The sequence below is a fragment of the Ixodes scapularis genome, unplaced genomic scaffold (assembly GCF_016920785.2).
Source record: "Ixodes scapularis isolate PalLabHiFi unplaced genomic scaffold, ASM1692078v2 PGA_scaffold5__190_contigs__length_132052651, whole genome shotgun sequence".
Classification (NCBI taxonomy): domain Eukaryota; kingdom Metazoa; phylum Arthropoda; class Arachnida; order Ixodida; family Ixodidae; genus Ixodes; species Ixodes scapularis.
The window spans coordinates 131595692-131613477 of record NW_024609880.1 but is presented as its reverse complement, the minus strand read 5'-3'; the positions used below and the strand labels follow the sequence as shown (position 1 = coordinate 131613477).

At 47.9% G+C, this 17786-nt stretch overlaps 2 protein-coding genes across 4 annotated transcripts in view; one reads left to right on the top strand and one right to left on the bottom strand.

The window, feature by feature from the left end:
* Nucleotides 1–2881: 2881 nt before the first annotated feature.
* Nucleotides 2882–7706, bottom strand: LOC8023806 (nuclear envelope phosphatase-regulatory subunit 1). Its single transcript, XM_002403044.4, has 6 exons — nt 7333–7706; nt 7147–7218; nt 7018–7091; nt 6700–6809; nt 5094–5148; nt 2882–4126 (listed from the first exon to the last, which is right to left on the bottom strand). The coding sequence occupies exons 1-6, from the start codon at nt 7358–7360 to the stop codon at nt 4085–4087; spliced, it is 381 nt and encodes a 126-aa protein (XP_002403088.1). The 5' UTR covers nt 7361–7706; the 3' UTR covers nt 2882–4084.
* An 83-nt stretch (nt 7707–7789) lies between these two features.
* Nucleotides 7790–17786, top strand: part of LOC8023807 (cyclin-D1-binding protein 1 homolog) — a 20380-nt gene continuing 10383 nt past the window's right edge. The window contains exons 1-4 of one of the 3 annotated variants that reach the window (XM_029978245.3): nt 7790–7890; nt 8880–8942; nt 12855–13016; nt 14678–14765. In XM_029978245.3, the coding sequence (XP_029834105.2) occupies nt 7812–7890; nt 8880–8942; nt 12855–13016; nt 14678–14765 (392 nt within the window). In that variant the 5' untranslated portion in view covers nt 7790–7811. Of the gene's footprint in view, nt 7891–8879; nt 8943–12492; nt 12498–12816; nt 13017–14677; nt 14766–17786 lie in introns of those variants that run through there. The other 2 variants (XM_029978248.4, XM_029978247.3) reach the window with 2 other exon arrangements.

Sequence of the window (17786 nt, the reverse complement as noted above, 5' to 3'; positions counted from 1 at the left end):
TCAGTTCATCATTACCATAGCAGGCCAGGCTGTTGCCATATTAGATTCAACTGTGTCCTTTTCTAAAGCATCGGCCTTTGTAGAGGATCGTCAAGTACCGTTTCAGCTGCTCGGCATCTCGGTAAGACAAGAGAAGGTCAGTAATGGCGGCTGTAATTTTGCGAGTGTGCAAAGCCTCTATAACATCAAAATAGTGAAAATTTGTGCAGACTACGCAACATAGTTAGCACAAGTACCAACACCGACTAGTGCATTTTACCTTTCTCATGCGAAAGCATTAACTGTCCCATGGAGCGAGCCGACGTCACCAGTTTGAAGCGCGAAGACGGCACCTAGTTTCCCCGATCCCAAAGGTCCCATCGGCTGGCGTGCGGCGACGAGGCTCCCATTGGCCGCTGCACGCGTAGTTTGAACGACTGCCGCCAGATGGCGCTGCGTGTCCGTGCCGCCGGCGCACCGATAAAACTAACCACCACAACCCCATGCCACTACGGGCAACACCTCCTATTCTACGGGCCCTGCGTCAGTTAAAAGGGAGGCGTTGGCGCGCGCCCGGAGGCTTCTGCTCGTCTCGCCGACGACGACAGACATGGCGCCGTCTCTAGCATCCACATCGTCGGAGATTCATGCTTTCACACTCACAACTCATAAGAAGTGCTTAGGTGTCTTCAGACTTTTTCTCGTACCAATTACTGCCCAACGTCAAATTTTACCAACACAATAGCAGCTTTGATGGCGGTCTTTCAACTGTACAGGAAAAGCTGGCAAGCCCACAATTTGACTTCAGCTTATTACCCAGTCTCAACTTTTGTCAGGATTATGTAATAAGTCTGGGATGGCAGTGGTTAGGTATTTTACCATCTGTTGATAAGGCCCCCCGTTTCAAAATAGCGAATTCTCCCAAGTCTAACCAAGGAAGACTGCATTCGGCACTGTCGTCTCCATTCCTCGGCCCCATTTGTCGCCTCAGATTTCCCGTTTTATTTGCTCCTGTCTCACCCTTGCTGCCCGTGGTTGCAGGCACCATGAGCTGCCCGATGCCCGGGGGTGGATGAGGTTAGGCTGGGCCCACCCTGGCTGGGCCCTGACCGACCTTGGCCCGACTCTGCTCCGGGAGCGATGACGCTCCCCCCACAAACTTCCAACGTGGAGCCGGGGGGTTGCCGATGCCGGAGCGGCAAGGCGGGCCTTCCAACATCCCTCGGAAAAGAGCAGGCCGAAATGGCAGGCCGACACTTTTGTAATCTCGGAGGAACGGGCGTTCCTCAAAAGATGGAAGCGAGTGTAGAATAAAAATATTTGCAAATATGTGTTTGTTGCGTTACATTTCCCTCTCTGCATGGTGCCCAAGAAGCCTGAAGGTGTGTGTGGTACAAGGGTGTTCAGCGCCAGGGAGTTTTCAACGATGCTCTCAGCATCTCTAAACCGGGGACTTCAATAGTACAAGCATGACAGACATGCCAACTGTATTTGGGCACGCTCTTGCGGGGACTTTTCCCGAGCACACGAACCTTCTGCCTTGTTCTTGAAGACCCTCCCTGAGCCTCTTGGCCAGCTTAACAAGGGTTGTTTGTACGCACACACCTTTTCAGAAGTGGCTGGATAGAAAGGCTACTGTTGCATGGGGTTTCAGAGGTATAACTTCAGATGCATGTTCTTTTAAATTACTGAAAGGTAATCGCGTGCCTGCAGAGGCTAAAGTGAAACATTTCAAAAGCAAAAAAAAAGATGGTAGCGTGTGAAACTTGGATGAAGTCCAACGGGCATATTAGTGCTGACCGAGGAGGCTCAAATTTGCTGCAACAAGGTGAAACCAGTGGCGTCGCGGATCAGCGGCACCCAGAGCGGCAGCCCACTGCAACCCCCCCCTTGCGATGCCAATGGGTGAAACTATAATTCTCGATCCATGCGTCTACATTTGCAACTACCAGAACGCACAAACTTGAAAAGTGTAGGCAGGCACTTTGGCCTGCATGCACCTTTCAAGTATGTCTTCCTAACAATTTTCGGTGCTCATTCGCAGCCTATGATCAAAATTTGCTCCAAAGTGCAACTGCAACCATAACCATGGCTCGGATGTGTAATATAACAAGTTCCAACTAAGCGTGACTTTTCTAAAACAATTTACAATTTTCTTTGGGCTAATTCCTGGCTGCGTTGATAGCCGACTTGCTTGTTTTATATCCAAAGGCTGACTGCATCGACTAGGCTTGCCAATTTCGGCCTCGAGTCGTGAGACAAAATGCCGTTACGTTGACGCCATCTTGCATGCGTTCCGACTCCTTGTGCGCTTTCGCTGAACCTACAAAACCGAGCAAATATAATCCAGCCACGCCAAGGACGAGCTAGATTACTCTGTCCAAAATATTCACTGTAGGTTCTATCAGTGGTGGGGGGGGTACCAGACACCCCAGTCATGTAGGGGGGGTGCCACCTCTCGCAGTACATCCCCCCCCCCCCCCGCTTTACCTGTTGGTTGCAATCGCGAGGAGTGAAGGGGGGGGGGGGGGGGGGGGACAAAAGACATGAGGGCCCGGGGTGCCATCCGGGGCCCTTATGTCTTATGCCACTAGGTTCTATCATGGTTCTATAGTTGCACATACTTTTCAGGCATAAGATACCAGCGACTAGGCTTTACTGGGCCTCGCGAGCCCTACTTTGCGCAGCTCTGTTATAGAGTTTCATTTTGTTCGTGACTTGGCTCATTCCTTAATTTTAAATGGTTTAGAGCATTCAAAATAATGACCGATTAGCTTGGACCCCCAAAAGATGCATACAGAGGTCCTGTACGGTCGATCCAGCACATCCTTCCATATACATTGAGAAGCTTTGCTTGTACATCACGTGCACGTTTTTTTTTATAATCCACATGAGCCGAAGGTTGCGAAAATGTTTCACACTTTTAATGCTTATGCTAAATCTATGGTTCAAATATGAGAACAGACTCAAAAGAGTGATTCTGGGTTTCATTAAACCTGTTATTTCCTCGTACAAAATGTAATGGCACACTGAATGAAGTTGAGTCGCCTTGACCTTGCAATAGGGAGACGCTGTTGACAAGAGTCGAGTGTTTGAGTGAACAATTTTATAAGACATGTTATACTTACATCTGCTCTTCAGAGAATGTTATTAAGCCTTCACACCCTTCTCTGCAATTCCATGGAACCACAAGGTATATGTTTGACATACATTTCAAGACCAACACTTATCAATCAGTGGCCGCCCAGTTGACTCCCTACCAACTGATCGACATAAGGTAAATTCCCAAAATGAATGGCGCACAAATAAATCGGAGTATATTCCAATAACTGCACGACGAAGACAGACGGACAAGAGAGTTTTAACATTAAGAGGACCATTCGAGCACCGTTGCCACACCTAGGGTGCATTTGTATAAATGCAGAATAAATCGCGGGACAGCGCAATAGAGACTCGTAGCCAGAACATTTACTTTGTGAAATTTTAGCATGCCCTAACTAAGCATGCCTATGCAGTAGGTACTGAATTACAATGCAAATAAATTACTACCAGCAAAAATAAGTGAAGTCAAGCTACTAGTTACAGAACAACTGTAACTGTACAAAATATGAAGATTTATCTTTAACAGGGGTCGCATATGTGTGCCCACTCACTGTCCGCTAATTGCCGCCGAGTAGAAGCAAAGTTGACGGTAACACTGCAAATGTTTCGGGCTTCCATGACACAACGGGGGTTGCTCTCATTGTGAGCTTCTTCGCATTAGTAAGAGGTCCCATCACTGTATGTACACTGTACAAGGAGAAGGGTACATTTACATCCCATACAAAAACCAACAGCATGTTTTCTGTGCTGTACACTGCAAGGTTTGGGAGGGTGCCCATTCCGCTTGGACGTTGAAGGCCATCCACCTCCCGCAGCCGGGCGTCGCTAGGGGTCGGTCCACATCTCTGCCGTCCGCAAGCGTGGAAAAAGCTCTGCACAGGGCACATGCCACTCCGGGAAGCATCCACGGCTCGCACGGCAGCACGAGTTCTGGGCCGTTTTACGCCCGAAGGATCACCACAGCATTGAGCTCTGTCCCGTTGCGGACAGACGCGTCTTTTCATCATGACGTCGTGGGCCTGGGTCGCAAGATCAGCCGGCCGCTCTGCAGGACGACGCAAGGTGTCACCACACGAGTACTTGTGTACGCTCCGCAGATGTTGCATCAAAATCTCTTAGTCATCTGGTCCGTCTGGACATCTTTAAGTAAAATGCGTGGGATAGCTGCCTTGCGTCGTCTATACGCATCTGGAAGGCAAACGCTCCCGCATAGGCTTTGTCTCAGTGGCATAAGAATATTGACTGGCACAAAGAAACCTCAGCATCCTTTGAAATATTTGCGTAGCTTCGTTTAACCGCATGCAATCTGAAGAGGCATTAGAATTCCAAATTGGTTCACAAATGGTAAGCGTGGGCATGCAACAAAAATGTGAAATGAAATGGCAAGGCAACCCACTAATGTGCATACGCCACATTACTCTTATTTATGCTTGCAGGAGAAGACATAACACTCCCAATGTACATTTACATCACGTCAGTTCCATGGATTTTGTTGTAGCCCAAGACGTTCTCGCATCAACAATGTCTGACTGCTCACACACGAGGACTAGTGGTGCACTTTAGCGTTGTTTGGGAAGGGTCCCAGTTTTTAGACACTGTAAGGGTGAACCAGCCGAGCCACTTTCAGAAACTTTGCTAGTAGGACAGTGCTCGTATCAGCCCATTCTCTCGCACTCAGCTCCGTTTTGATCAGAATGTGGATAAGGAAACTTTGTTGAGAAAGAGCAACTCTTCAAGCTTTTTCTATGGGCAAATATTAATCGCTCACTTAACAAGAGTAACCCAAGTGATTCTTCCTACAGATAACACTCGAAGCAAGTTTGGTGCTGTGCGACCTGGAATCGCGCTACACATAAGAATTGATTGGCCCTCCCAAGATTCGATGTTCCCGCTTGCAAGACATTGCAACTGCACAGTCTGTGGTTTTGTGTGCACTCTGGGGGACATTCCAAAGAGCAGAGAAACATTTCAAGCTGAAAATGCAGAAGAAAGAGAGAGTGGAAGAGACTTACATCATCGCACGACATGTTGAAATCTGACAACACATTCCGCACCCTTGACACAATGCTGTAAGCAGCGTGGTTAAGGCTGACGCACCCACTTCTTACGCCTCAAGTCCTGGAGCTACTCCCCCCAGAAATGACCTTCTCTCTTCTGTAAATGAAAGTAGACCTTTTGCAAAGGCCCCAATTATGAATTACGGGAGCACCCTGTTCACACTGAAGAGTGCGAGAGAGAGGGGTTGCTCGCCTGCACATCCTCCGTCGTCTGCTACAGTCACTTCTGTACAGTGAGCACCTGGCATTCCTTTTGGCGCTGTGGACAGCACCGCACACTTTGCAAAAGGTCTATGGAAGGGAGGGTTTCCCATCATCTGGTCATACATCAGCCCTCACGTAAATGATCATCCAGCACCTTGCATCACTCTCACATTATTAGGAGAAGATCCATGCATGGATGGATGGATGTTAATGGCTATTCCCTTTGTAACGGGCGGTAGCTTGCGCCACCTAGCCTAAGTCTAAAAAGACAAAAACGTGATTCCTCCCGCCCTTTTAAGACCAATTTTTCTCCCCCTAACTATCACCAGGCAGTGTGGGATATCACCAGGATGACCTTCGGGGGATTGGGCAAAAAGCTAAAAAACATCACCCCCTGCCTCTTCCCCCCGGCGAGGGAGTCGCCAATTTTCCTCTGGTCAAACCTTTTCGGCGTTACCCCAGCACCGGACCCACTGGGAGACAGGGTTGAGACTTTGGGCCGGAGCCATGCGGGAGGGAGTCCCAATTTTCCTCTGTCCCGCCTGTTCCCAGCTGTGCTATACTTCGTTTCAGCTTCGGTCCGAGCGCGGCCAATGTTATGGGCCGAAGGGCCAATCAAACACCGCAAAAAGCACAGCGTCATGGCGTGCTCTCTGCGCGTGATAAGACTAGCCGGCGGAGGAGCACGCACAGAGAGACGGCGAATACCGGCTGGTTCTATCAACTGCAGAGAGCACGCCATGATGTTGTGCCTCTTTCGCCGTTTGATTGGCCCTTCGGCTCATTACATCAGCCGCGCTCGGACCGAAGCTGAAACGAAGTATAGTTAGTTGTCCATCATTTAATTTTCCCTAGATAATTTCCACCAATCTTCTAATCGTCTCTTTGTCACTGTAATCTTTTTCTCTACCATCCTTCCATCGTCGCCAGTGAAACCCAGGGCCCCGGCCAGATCCGTTACCCTTTCAGGGAGGGCAGGACGAAGCTCCGTGCACTTCAAAACCAAGTGCTCCAGTGTCTCGCTATCGTTGTGGCAGGCGGCACATAATCCTCAGTAGTTCATGGTGGTTTACATTCGGTCATTGCCACAGCTCAATGTCCTAATATCTAGTTTAGCGAGGTTGAAAGAGAGCACTTTTCAAAGCACAGAAACATGCAAGGTTTTTTTTGCTGGTTTTTGAGCAAGTGTTGAGTTGGAAGCAACATACCCATGCATTAACATTTTCTCGCTTTAGTCTTTCTCCCTCTTTCCCAGTTGGCTGGATGAAACGAAGGGCGGCATCACGACCACCGAGAACAAACAGACGTTGCGGGCAATCTGGTATAGCTGTGGAAGCGGTGGCGTCAAAAAGGATACATGGAAGGTGTGATGACTCTTTTATGGATTCCCATCAAGAATAGAATGACGAGGATGATGCTGCTGATGGTGAAGAACATGTGGTTCATCAGCGACTGCATGAAGGTCGCCTGCGATTGGACCAAGGGTCATCTTCGCTGCACACTTTGTGGGCCACGCTCCTCGCACAAAGCCCTCTTTCCCCTTTAGCAGAGTGAACTCTGGAGAGGCGGCGGGGCCAAGTCCACTCCAGCGTTCACTCTGCTCAGTTGGAAAGAGCTTTACGTGCCCATGAGCTCGTCCCCCTGCGCACATAGCAACAGAGGCGCCGAGCGATACCTGCGAGGTGATGGGGTCCATGAGCCACTGCCAGGCGCCGATGGCTGTGCAGATGGAGCTCAGGAACAGGATGACTGCGACAAAACGGCATCGTAAGTTGGGGATCGGTGGCACTCGGGGGGCACTCACTTCTCCAGCGCTTCGTCTGGGGATTCAGGTACCCGATCACTTCGGTCAGACGCCGCTCGAAGGCCTTCAGGTCTGCACAGAAACACTCGGCTCATGCTTCTTCCAATCGGAAAAGCAGACGAGGGGCAAATGGAGGGAGGAGAGAGCGAAATGGCTTTGTCAGAGCGGCAGCGCTACGCGCCTCACCTTCGCAGGCGGTCTGCTCGAGAGACATCTCTGAAGACGTGCGTGACTGCACGGATCGGCCAGGCTGTTAGAACAAAAAGCTGCTGCGTAGTTGCAGGCGCCGTACTTGCCGTACTGAGCGTACCGCTGAGTTCTGCGAGCACTTGAGCTGCTTGAGCTGCTTGAGCGCTTGAGCAGGACCGAAATAAAACGGCAAAATTAACCACTAGATCGATTAGATCCTAAACATACGGCTCTGATCCTAAAGGGTTAGCCAATCGTAGCCAACAATTATAAAAAATCGAATCGACCAAAATTTATAAAATTGTAAATAAAAAAATCACTAAAACTGCGACTCGTGACTTGTAAAATTGTTTTTTGTCTTCTTTTTTTTTAATGTGTTTCTGGAGTTTCTGGTTGCTAGGTGGCCGGCGTTTCGGTCTAGTGACGAGAAATCCCAGTGAGAAATCCAATCCAATCCAATGTAGTCCAATCCAGTAATGGCTGCGGGCAGCGACGTTCGTGACCCGATCGACATTTTACGCAGTTCTTTACAAAGTGTGTGCGACCAACTTAAAGGTAACCCTTATTATGTTTTGTTAAACATCCGGTTTAAATGTACTCACATTGGGTATTTGAAGATGTGAAGTTTGTATGTCAATCTGTTCTCGTCAAAACCGGTCCATGGGAGCTAACGATTCGACCGTGCCGCCGTGCTACAGTGTACTAGAATACGGGGCATCCATACGCATTGCTCGGAGGGCTCTTGTGTCTCGCATAAGAAAGTGGCATTTTAGGAATGCACAAGGGGCATTTTAGAAAAAGTGCTTTGAAATAGGGGACTGCTGTATATAGGTGTGCGGAGAGCAAGTCGTCTGCTTCTGGCACAGCGGTTCCGGTGACGTCAGAACGATGCCAAGACCTGATTGGCTCTGATGGAAGGATAGCGGGTAGACCGGGTATTGGGGAGGAGGACAGACCGTGACGCCCCAAGCGCTTAACTTTACAACTACGCGGATGGGGACAACAAATACAATGACTCGGCGCTGGGCCGACATAACCGAACGCGGCGTCAGCGTTCGGCTGGAGTTCGTGTTCTCCGGCGAGGGGGAGGAGGGGCTGTTTTGTTTCCACCACGGCCCGCATGAACAATGCAGCATGCACGGTCCCGTCAAGCTCGCATTCTCTGAGGATAGATCCGGCACTTAACGCCGCTTCGTCGATTGTTAGTATTTTTTACATTAAACTGTGCCCCGCGCTCTATTGTAGAAGATGACATGGACATGCCCATAAGGCCTGTCGGTACATGCACAGGCCTTGTGTTGAGTAAACACCGAGCGTGGGGAAAACAAACGGGTCAGAGCGCCCCCTATAGTTCTATCTCCTGCCCAATACCTCGAAGCAAGCTGCCTTGAGGTCTACCCATTATCCTTCAATAAAAGCTCGGCACTCTGACGTCAACCCTGCAAAGGAAGCAGACAAACTTCCGTTCCGCATAATCTTTGTTAAACTACACATATCAATTACTAAAGATCTGGCTCCACAGTTATATGCTGCATCTTTTGCAGACAAGGAAACTCCGTGCAAAGATGTTGACAACTTCAACCTGGAAGAGTTCTGGACCAAAATGGGTAAATTTAACATTCTCACAAATTTATTGTTCTAGTAAAATTCTCTGGCCTCTGCTTATTCAGCAAACTTCACGATCACTATCCGTTCTTCCATCAGATTATGATGGTTCAATCCCCTTATCAGTCAGCTTATCACATTCATAGGTTTGGAATAGGATGCTACAGTCCAATCACATTCGATGCCTTAAATAAACATTAAACATAAACATTACCTAGATAATTATATCCACCTTCACACTTCATCTCAATTATTCCTGCATTATTCTTATTAATCTTAGTTGATTTAATTCACTGTGCACCGTTTCTTGCGTGTGCGTACTCTTATCTGTAATAGATAAATTGAAAACTTAGCATCTCGACTGAACATGCCAGCTATATCTCTTGAAGCTCGGTTGAAAGCCTTTGGCCCTACATAGACTGAAACAGAAGCTGGTAGCAGCGAACTGAAGGATCCTTTTCTGCCACGTGTAATTCCCATATTGGATTCTATTCCGGGGTTTCCTGTTTTTGCTGTTTTGCAATTTCGAAGCTTATGTCGCTGCTGCGGTATATCTTTTGTTTCACCCTCTGTGAAGCTAAGTTGATTATCTATAATGTTTTGTATATTGTTTTCCTCTGTTGCTGGCAGAGAGGAGAAGCTTGATTGAGAGCAACACTCGTCTAGTTTCATTTATTTATTTCATTTATTTTTTCCCTCAAAGCGCCCGGAGGCATTACTTGAGGGGGGGACAGACAAAAGAAAAAGTTCCCTGCAAAAACAGGAAAACACTAACATTGAAAACAGCACGCGACAGATTGCGCACACATACACAGCATACTCTATACACAACAGCTACACACCAGAGAACGTATAAAATTAAACTGACTGGAATAATTCTTCAGATACACTCCTAAACTGTGCACAGTCTGAGACTGTCCTTCTCTTAGTTCCAATATGGAGCTTTCCAGGCATTGTATGCATCTCACCATCATCTTCAAAATGTTAAGGAAAAAAAAACAAAAAAACATTGTATGTGTTTGTTTTGTTTTTTTTCTCAAAAACTTGGCTATTGCAAAACTGAAACTTGTTTTAAGCTTTACGAATGAGGTTATTTTGAATATTAGTTTGCAAAGGTGAAATTCAATTTTCTTGATCCGTTTAAAAAGACACTAAACCTAGGAAGGGGAGATTTTTTTTTCTACTTGGTTAGGACAGGCATGTCCCAAAATAAATGTTTGCCGAAAAAAAAAAAAAAAAAGAAAATTTACCCAATATTTATGTTACAATATAAATTTTTTTAATTTGCGGATGAAACCGAAATTGTACTTCTGTGTGATGATGATGATAGTGTTGTACTAAACTAGTGTGCACTCTTGAGTTTGCTGGACCTCATCACCCCTAAGCTGAGACTATGGTGGAAGCTACGTCCGGGGACCAATCATGGGCCTCTCTTTCGCCATGTCATCACTCCTGCACCCATTGGCCTCCTGCGTTGCCGAGGGGGTGCTGCGAAAAGGGACTTGCTAGGTCTTCTTTTGGGTAGTACAAACTTGAGCGTCTCAAACTGCCACACATGTAGAAGCTTGCCTGCTCTGGTGCAGAACGCGAGATCACAAGGAAAATACAAAGAAACAACGAAAATTTGAACACCATCGAAGCACAGACGAAGCCAAGACGCTAAGAGTGGTAGTCAAGGGCGGCTGTTTCACGCATTAAAAAGTAAAAAAGAAAAAAAGAGAAAGGAATGCGTCGGGATGCCAGATGTTCCGACGTCACCACTCAGAGGTGAGAGACGTTTGCGGCGTACCCTATACTCCGTGTCACTAGTTGCATGCAGTACAGGCAAAGGCAAAGCCAGGTGAGGGGAGAAAGAGGTAGCACTAAGAAAGCTGGCTAGGAGGAGAAAAAGCTCCTCTATTCTCTAATGTTCCTAGTGCTCTCCCTTTCTCCCCTTTTCTTTCTCTCTCACTCTTCTGCCCTCCCACCTTCCTAGTGCTCGCCCTTTCTCTCTTTTCCTGGCATTGCCTTCGCATGCACTGCACACAACTAGTGACTTGGAGTATAGCGTTGGTGGCATGAATCTGGCACTTTGGATTGTCTTGCGGCGTTGACTCTGGCCGATTTCAGACGTCGAGAGGTACTTTTCCGTTCTTCAGCAGTACACAGAAAGGTAAGCTCAGCGAAGGTGCAATGAGCATTGCGAGGCCCAGTCTGGGGAGCTTGTACTACCCAAAAGGAGGGTGCCACAGCCTCAGCGCAGAGGGAGGCGGCTCATTGGTCCGGCGGGCACAATTAGCTCCCACTGCAGTCTCGGCTTAGGGCTGAATGAATTCATAGCTGGATAGAAATGCTACCATCATCACTCCACAGGGCTACAACTTCGGTTTCTCCGCAAATCGAAAAATTTGTATTGTAACATAAATATTGAGTACAGTGTTTTTTTGTTTTTTTTTCCAACGAGCATTTATTTTGAAACGTGCAAGTCCTAATCAGGTAGAAGAAAAAAAAATATTTTCTTTACCAGGCTTAGTATTTTTTTTTAAGAACTGAGGGATAGGAAAATGCTTTTGTTTGGACAAGAGTTGGCAAACCATGGACAGGTTTGAGGGGGGGGGGGGGGGGGGGGGGGGGGGGGCGGGGCGGGGTGTGACCAGCCCTCTTAGCTTGTTAAGGTAAACTTTTTTCTATTGCAAAACATGACATACTTGCCTCTTCTAGGAAAAAACGAGAAGGTCGGTGGCCGAGTGGGCAATAGCGCACACCAGCTCGGGACGCGTGGAGCAAAAGCTCGAGCTGCAGAACCCAGAGATCCTGGGTTCCATCCCCACCCCTGCCCGTTTCGATCTGGATGAGCACCGTACCAGGGTGCGGTCGTGTATCACTTCTGCGTGATGCACGTTAAAGACCCCAGGCTAGAGGTTGTACCGCACTGGCTAAATTGCTCATCTACAGCTGGGAGACAAGTGCCAGTTGAGGCAGAGTAAGTTCAGGCTGTATAAACACACCCACACCCCAATATTTTAATTTTTTTTAGGAAGAAATGTTTAGTTTTTACTATATATACTAGGTCAACAAAATAGATCTGGACGACGCTTTGACTCTGACGTTGTCTCTCTGCAAACCGCCCTCCCCACCAAGCCTGTCCCATATAGCCACCCCTATGACAGTCGACATCTGATACGCTGACAAGCTAGAGTCACTGGCTGTTCGTCTCCAGTGATCAACAACTTCGTTCAAGTTACTCTTTTATTCCAAGTTTGTCCTTTGATGTAGCTTTTATTGTTAATCCCAGGTGTCTGATATTGAAGAGTGCAGTGGATGCAAAGAGATTTTTTATCAGATTATTTTTGGACAGATGATAGTGATGTACCAGGAGAATACAGCTCATCCACCCATTCCACGTTAGGCACCCATTCCCAAATTTCTAAGATCTGAGAGAACATGCACGGTAGATTGATAGGTAAAATTGATGACCGGACAAGCGCCCGTCCCCCATTTTTTCCTGATTATCTCTCAATTTTGAGTGGGCGCTTCTCCGGTTTTTTGTGGTAGTTGAGTGATGCTGACCAAAATGGGTGATGCTTAATTTTCGCGGTGCGTGTGGGGGAGGAATTGCTCGCTTATGTCCCGTTGCAACAAAAAAAGCTTCTCATCCCTCTCGGCTTCATTTCTGCAATTAATTGATAAATTGTTTTCCCCTATTTGGCTGCCCTGCACTGCATAAACTAATTACACTTCCCTTCGGTCGAGTTTTCGTTGGTGCGGGTGTAAGAAACTGAGTGAATGGTCACCAGATTTTCAGTGTTTTTTCCAAATCCTCGAGCTGATAGTGCAGATTCTTCCCACTATCGCAGCCACTTTTGTAGTAACCGGCAGTCGTCCACTATTGTGCAGAACGCCAGTGCTGTGCCTCACAGAAAACATTCTCTCAGCCAAGGTCACTCGGGCATTGCGACACGAGGCAACCAAATTCAGCATGGCATTCAGCAAACTGCCAGCGCCCACACCTGTTGAAAAGACTGGCTTGGTTGCAGACCTGGAGAAGGCGTGCCTCGCCTTGCTCGCTGCCTTCTCCGAGCTGCCCTTGTCCCGAGGTAAGCTCTCGGGAAGCCCACGCCAAATTAGAAACTGCGGCCTTTGCATCTGTAATCCTTAGAAAACATTCCCTTTGTAGTTTCTTCAAACCTTTTTGAAGAAAACAGAGGATCCTGAGTTGGATGGTAATATCACTTGGACATAGACACTTGGACGCCGGGCAAAAAAACTAAGAGAATAATACCTTCAGTTCATAGTATACTTTTATAGCTGGTTTATTGCCTGCTTCAACATTTAGTTGTCTTTATTTTGTTGCTGCTTGATTTAAAAGCAGTGTTATTCAGCATGTAAGTTTAGTTTGTCTGCTTTTTGTGCAGAAAATACTGTGACATCCTAGGCAGTGGCATAGACTTTCAATTTTCCCAGGGGGGGGGGGGGGGGGGGGGAGGGGGGGGGGGGGGGAAGGGGGGGGGGAAGGGGGGGGGAAGGGGAAGGGAAGGGAAGGTAGGGGTAGGGGTAGGGGTAGGCTGAGAAGGTCTCCCGAGAGGGGGGGGGGGGGAGGGGGGGGGAAGGGGAAGGGGAAGGGGGGGGGGGTGTTGCGGGTTACCTTTTTGCCAGAACTGGAGATTGAAGCCAACGAAAGCACGCTGGGATTCCATTTCCCATGTATTTTGTCAATAAAGGCAACGTGGGCGTTATTTTGTTCACATGCCACTACTGGAAGCTCGTTACATGGCACGTAAACAGCAGGCTGTGCCCCTCCCCTGGATCTCACCAGGGGGGGCATGAGCCTCGATGCCCCCCCGAAGTCTATGCCTATGATCGTAGGAACATACTCTAATTGGAGGATATATACGAGGTCTTTCTTTAAAAGTAAGCACTTTGGTGGACATTCTCCTGGTTAGGAATGACAATTAATGTAAATGGAAAACTCTAACCAAAAAATAATACGGAGCCCGACGTTTCAAGGCCGGCCCCTTGTTCACGTGCGACTGTTTTCGTCCTTGTTGTCTTCTTGCAAATTGCCCGGTGTTGTTGGCTTCTTTAAAGCGGCCATTGTTTCTGCACGTGTTATGGTTCGTAGCGTCCCTCGTGACGCACCACAGACCAGACACGTAGGCGCTTGGAAGTGCCCCATCTGACTGGTTGACGTTATTTTCGGCGTTTTTAGTGTACCAAGGCTCTAAGAGAAGGCTTCTTCGCCAGTTTCTTTCCGTGCCAAGAATAGAGCTGTTGTTGAATCCGATCGTGTGACCCTCTTTCTGGAGTAAAGTAAAGTAAAGTACGCTTGAAACATCGGGCTCCGTAATATTTTTCACTTAGAGTTTTACTTTTACATTAAAGGTCCTTTTGTAGGCTTTACGGACCTGTCGTAAAAAAACCGTAAAAACTACACTAATGCAGTCTGTGCAGGTGAGTTATGCTGTCAGGGGGACATAATATGGCGATGCACCCTGTCGGGTTGGCTCTCACTGGTTTCGAACATTGCTATTCGAAAAGAGTAGCGAGTGTACAGTCCTGACCGAACTCGTAGCGAACGCAGAAACTGTGTCTTATCTTATGGGAGCAGTGATTATGTTACCTCCAAAAGTAATTTCTTAATGGTACTACCGTGATGCACGGCAGTTAAAATGGGGTATCTCGCAGTACAGCTCTGCCTGGTGTCTGTGCCTAGGAGCTCGACTGGGCACCATGGAACACCCGCGCACCTCTCTTGCAGGGCTGACTCTGCGGGGAGAAGTGTCCGGGTTCGTCTGGGAGGTGCTGCGTGCAGTCCAGGGCATGCTCAGTGCCGTTGGTGCCAGCAGGTAAAAGGCTTCCGACGGACGGGGCAAGTAGACTGCGCGGCCCTACTTGTGCTAACCGTGGGGCCACGGGGATGGGCAGGCGCGGTTGTCCACTTCAAAGACCGAGCTCTTCTTTAGCCCAGTGGTTCTCAGATGGGGTTCCGCGGGGCCACCGGGGTCCACAAAGTTATTTTAGGAGTCTGCCAAGCCCTCGCCTCAACGCTCAATTTTAAAGAAAAATCTGAAAGAAAAAAGGGAAGGGGGGCGCTGGGTGGCGCTAGCTACCGCCTGTGCTGAAGGGTACAGCCGTTACCTTCTATGACATCCCTTTGTCTTTTTACTTTATGCTTCTCACTTCCGTTTGTAAGTATGCCCTTTTTACACTGCAATTAGTTGTCTTACTTTATATCCCCCCTCAACCATTCCCCTGCTGGCATTGGATGCCCCATCACTTTGGCGGGTCCCCAAGGGGTCCCAGACATATCCATGCTTAAGAACCACTGCTTTAGCCTTTGCTTTTACAATAAATCAATGATTACTGTAAAAGACTTGTGTTTGCAAAGACGGTTTCCTCGAATTTCGCGGCTCGAATAATGTCCCGAAAAAAAGATCCTTGGAATATATTTTCCCCTGGTAACAATACCTAGCATCAGAGGCGAACTTGCCGGCCTGGACAGCCCTGAACAGTGCCGCTCCCCCCTCAGCCTCTGCCCCTATGATTAGGGACCATGGGGAGTGGGGGTTGTAGAGTTAAAATTGTCAAACAAAGCTTGATTGGGAGCTAGCACTCCCAAAGCAGCTAAATTCCATCTGCAAAGCATCTTTTACCGTTCATATTAAAAATAGCGCAAAAGAGACGGGACAAAAAGACGAAGAAGCACACAGGACAAACGCTAACTTGCCGCCAACACTCCGACTTGAGGATCTTGCAAATTCTCTTCCAATGCCCTATAGACGAACCCAATGCACCAAACAAGGAAGCAATGTCCGGTGGGCACTGTCCTTTCCGAAGACAGTGGGCAAGGTACCTGGCCTTGCACGTCGAGATGGCGATGAGACTCGTGCACTGCGCGCACTGCTCACATAGTGGAAGCTTACACAGAAAAGAGCCCAATGAAGAAGAAATGTATTGTAAAAGCTTGGTCTGCTGGGCAAGTTGGTAATGGACATTCATATTAAAAATAGCGCAAAAGAGACGGGACAAAAAGACGAAGAAGCACACAGGACAAACGCTAACTTGCCGCCAACACTCCGACTTGAGGATCTTGCAAATTCTCTTCCAATGCCCTATAGACGAACCCAATGCACCAAACAAGGAAGCAATGTCCGGTGGGCACTGTCCTTTCCGAAGACAGTGGGCAAGGTACCTGGCCTTGCACGTCGAGATGGCGATGAGACTCGTGCACTGCGCGCACTGCTCACATAGTGGAAGCTTACACAGAAAAGAGCCCAATGAAGAAGAAATGTATTGTAAAAGCTTGGTCTGCTGGGCAAGTTGGTAATGGACATTCATATTAAAAATAGCGCAAAAGAGACGGGACAAAAAGACGAAGAAGCACACAGGACAAACGCTAACTTGCCGCCAACACTCCGACTTGAGGATCTTGCAAATTCTCTTCCAATGCCCTATAGACGAACCCAATGCACCAAACAAGGAAGCAATGTCCGGTGGGCACTGTCCTTTCCGAAGACAGTGGGCAAGGTACCTGGCCTTGCACGTCGAGATGGCGATGAGACTCGTGCACTGCGCGCACTGCTCACATAGTGGAAGCTTACACAGAAAAGAGCCCAATGAAGAAGAAATGTATTGTAAAAGCTTGGTCTGCTGGGCAAGTTGGTAATGGACATTCATATTAAAAATAGCGCAAAAGAGACGGGACAAAAAGACGAAGAAGCACACAGGACAAACGCTAACTTGCCGCCAACACTCCGACTTGAGGATCTTGCAAATTCTCTTCCAATGCCCTATAGACGAACCCAATGCACCAAACAAGGAAGCAATGTCCGGTGGGCACTGTCCTTTCCGAAGACAGTGGGCAAGGTACCTGGCCTTGCACGTCGAGATGGCGATGAGACTCGTGCACTGCGCGCACTGCTCACATAGTGGAAGCTTACACAGAAAAGAGCCCAATGAAGAAGAAATGTATTGTAAAAGCTTGGTCTGCTGGGCAAGTTGGTAATGGACATTCATATTAAAAATAGCGCAAAAGAGACGGGACAAAAAGACGAAAAAGCACACAGGACAAACGCTAACTTGCCGCCAACACTCCGACTTGAGGATCTTGCAAATTCTCTTCCAATGCCCTATAGACGAACCCAATGCACCAAACAAGGAAGCAATGTCCGGTGGGCACTGTCCTTTCCGAAGACAGTGGGCAAGGTACCTGGCCTTGCACGTCGAGATGGCGATGAGACTCGTGCACTGCGCGCACTGCTCACATAGTGGAAGCTTACACAGAAAAGAGCCCAATGAAGAAGAAATGTATTGTAAAAGCTTGGAATATATTTTCCCCTGGTAACAGTACCTAGCATCAGAGGCGGACTTAGCATTTTGCCGGCCTAGACAGCCCTGCACAGTGCCGCTCCCCCCTCAGCCTCTGCCCCTATGATTAGGGACCATGGGGAGTGGGGGTTGAGGGGGGTTAAGTAGCTAAGTGTAGAGTTAAAATTGTCAAACAAAGCTTGATTGGGAGCTAGCACTCCCAAAGCAGCTAAATTCCATCTGCAAAGCATCTTTTACCGGAATGGCTAAAGTATCAACTGTATTATGGGCTGATATATACCAAGGTTTACTACTGCTTTCTTGTCTGGGGTCAGACGACAAAAACAAATATCGCGCATCTGCATTTATTACAAAAAAAAAAAGCTGTTCGTCTAATGCAAAATTCTGCTTATGATGCACATACAGCTCCGCTTTTTGAGAAGTATAAAATTTTGAGCTTTGAACATCTCTACATTTATAAACTTGCACTCTACATATTCCATGACGATAGACTTCAACAACCTAGCTATCCATCTGCATGCACTAGACCCGACCACCAT

What these genes read in the sequence shown, in the direction of transcription:
- LOC8023806 (XM_002403044.4), bottom strand. Translation starts at nt 7,360, where the DNA reads ATGTCTCTCGAGCAGACCGCCTGCGAAG. An exon ending in TGGACCCCATCACCTCGCAG is followed by an intron (nt 6,810 to 7,017) that starts GTATCGCTCGGC and finishes GTCCAATCGCAG; the next exon opens with GCGACCTTCATGCAGTCGCT. An exon ending in TCAACATGTCGTGCGATGAT is followed by an intron (nt 4,127 to 5,093) that starts GTAAGTCTCTTC and finishes GTCGTCCTGCAG; the next exon opens with AGCGGCCGGCTGATCTTGCG.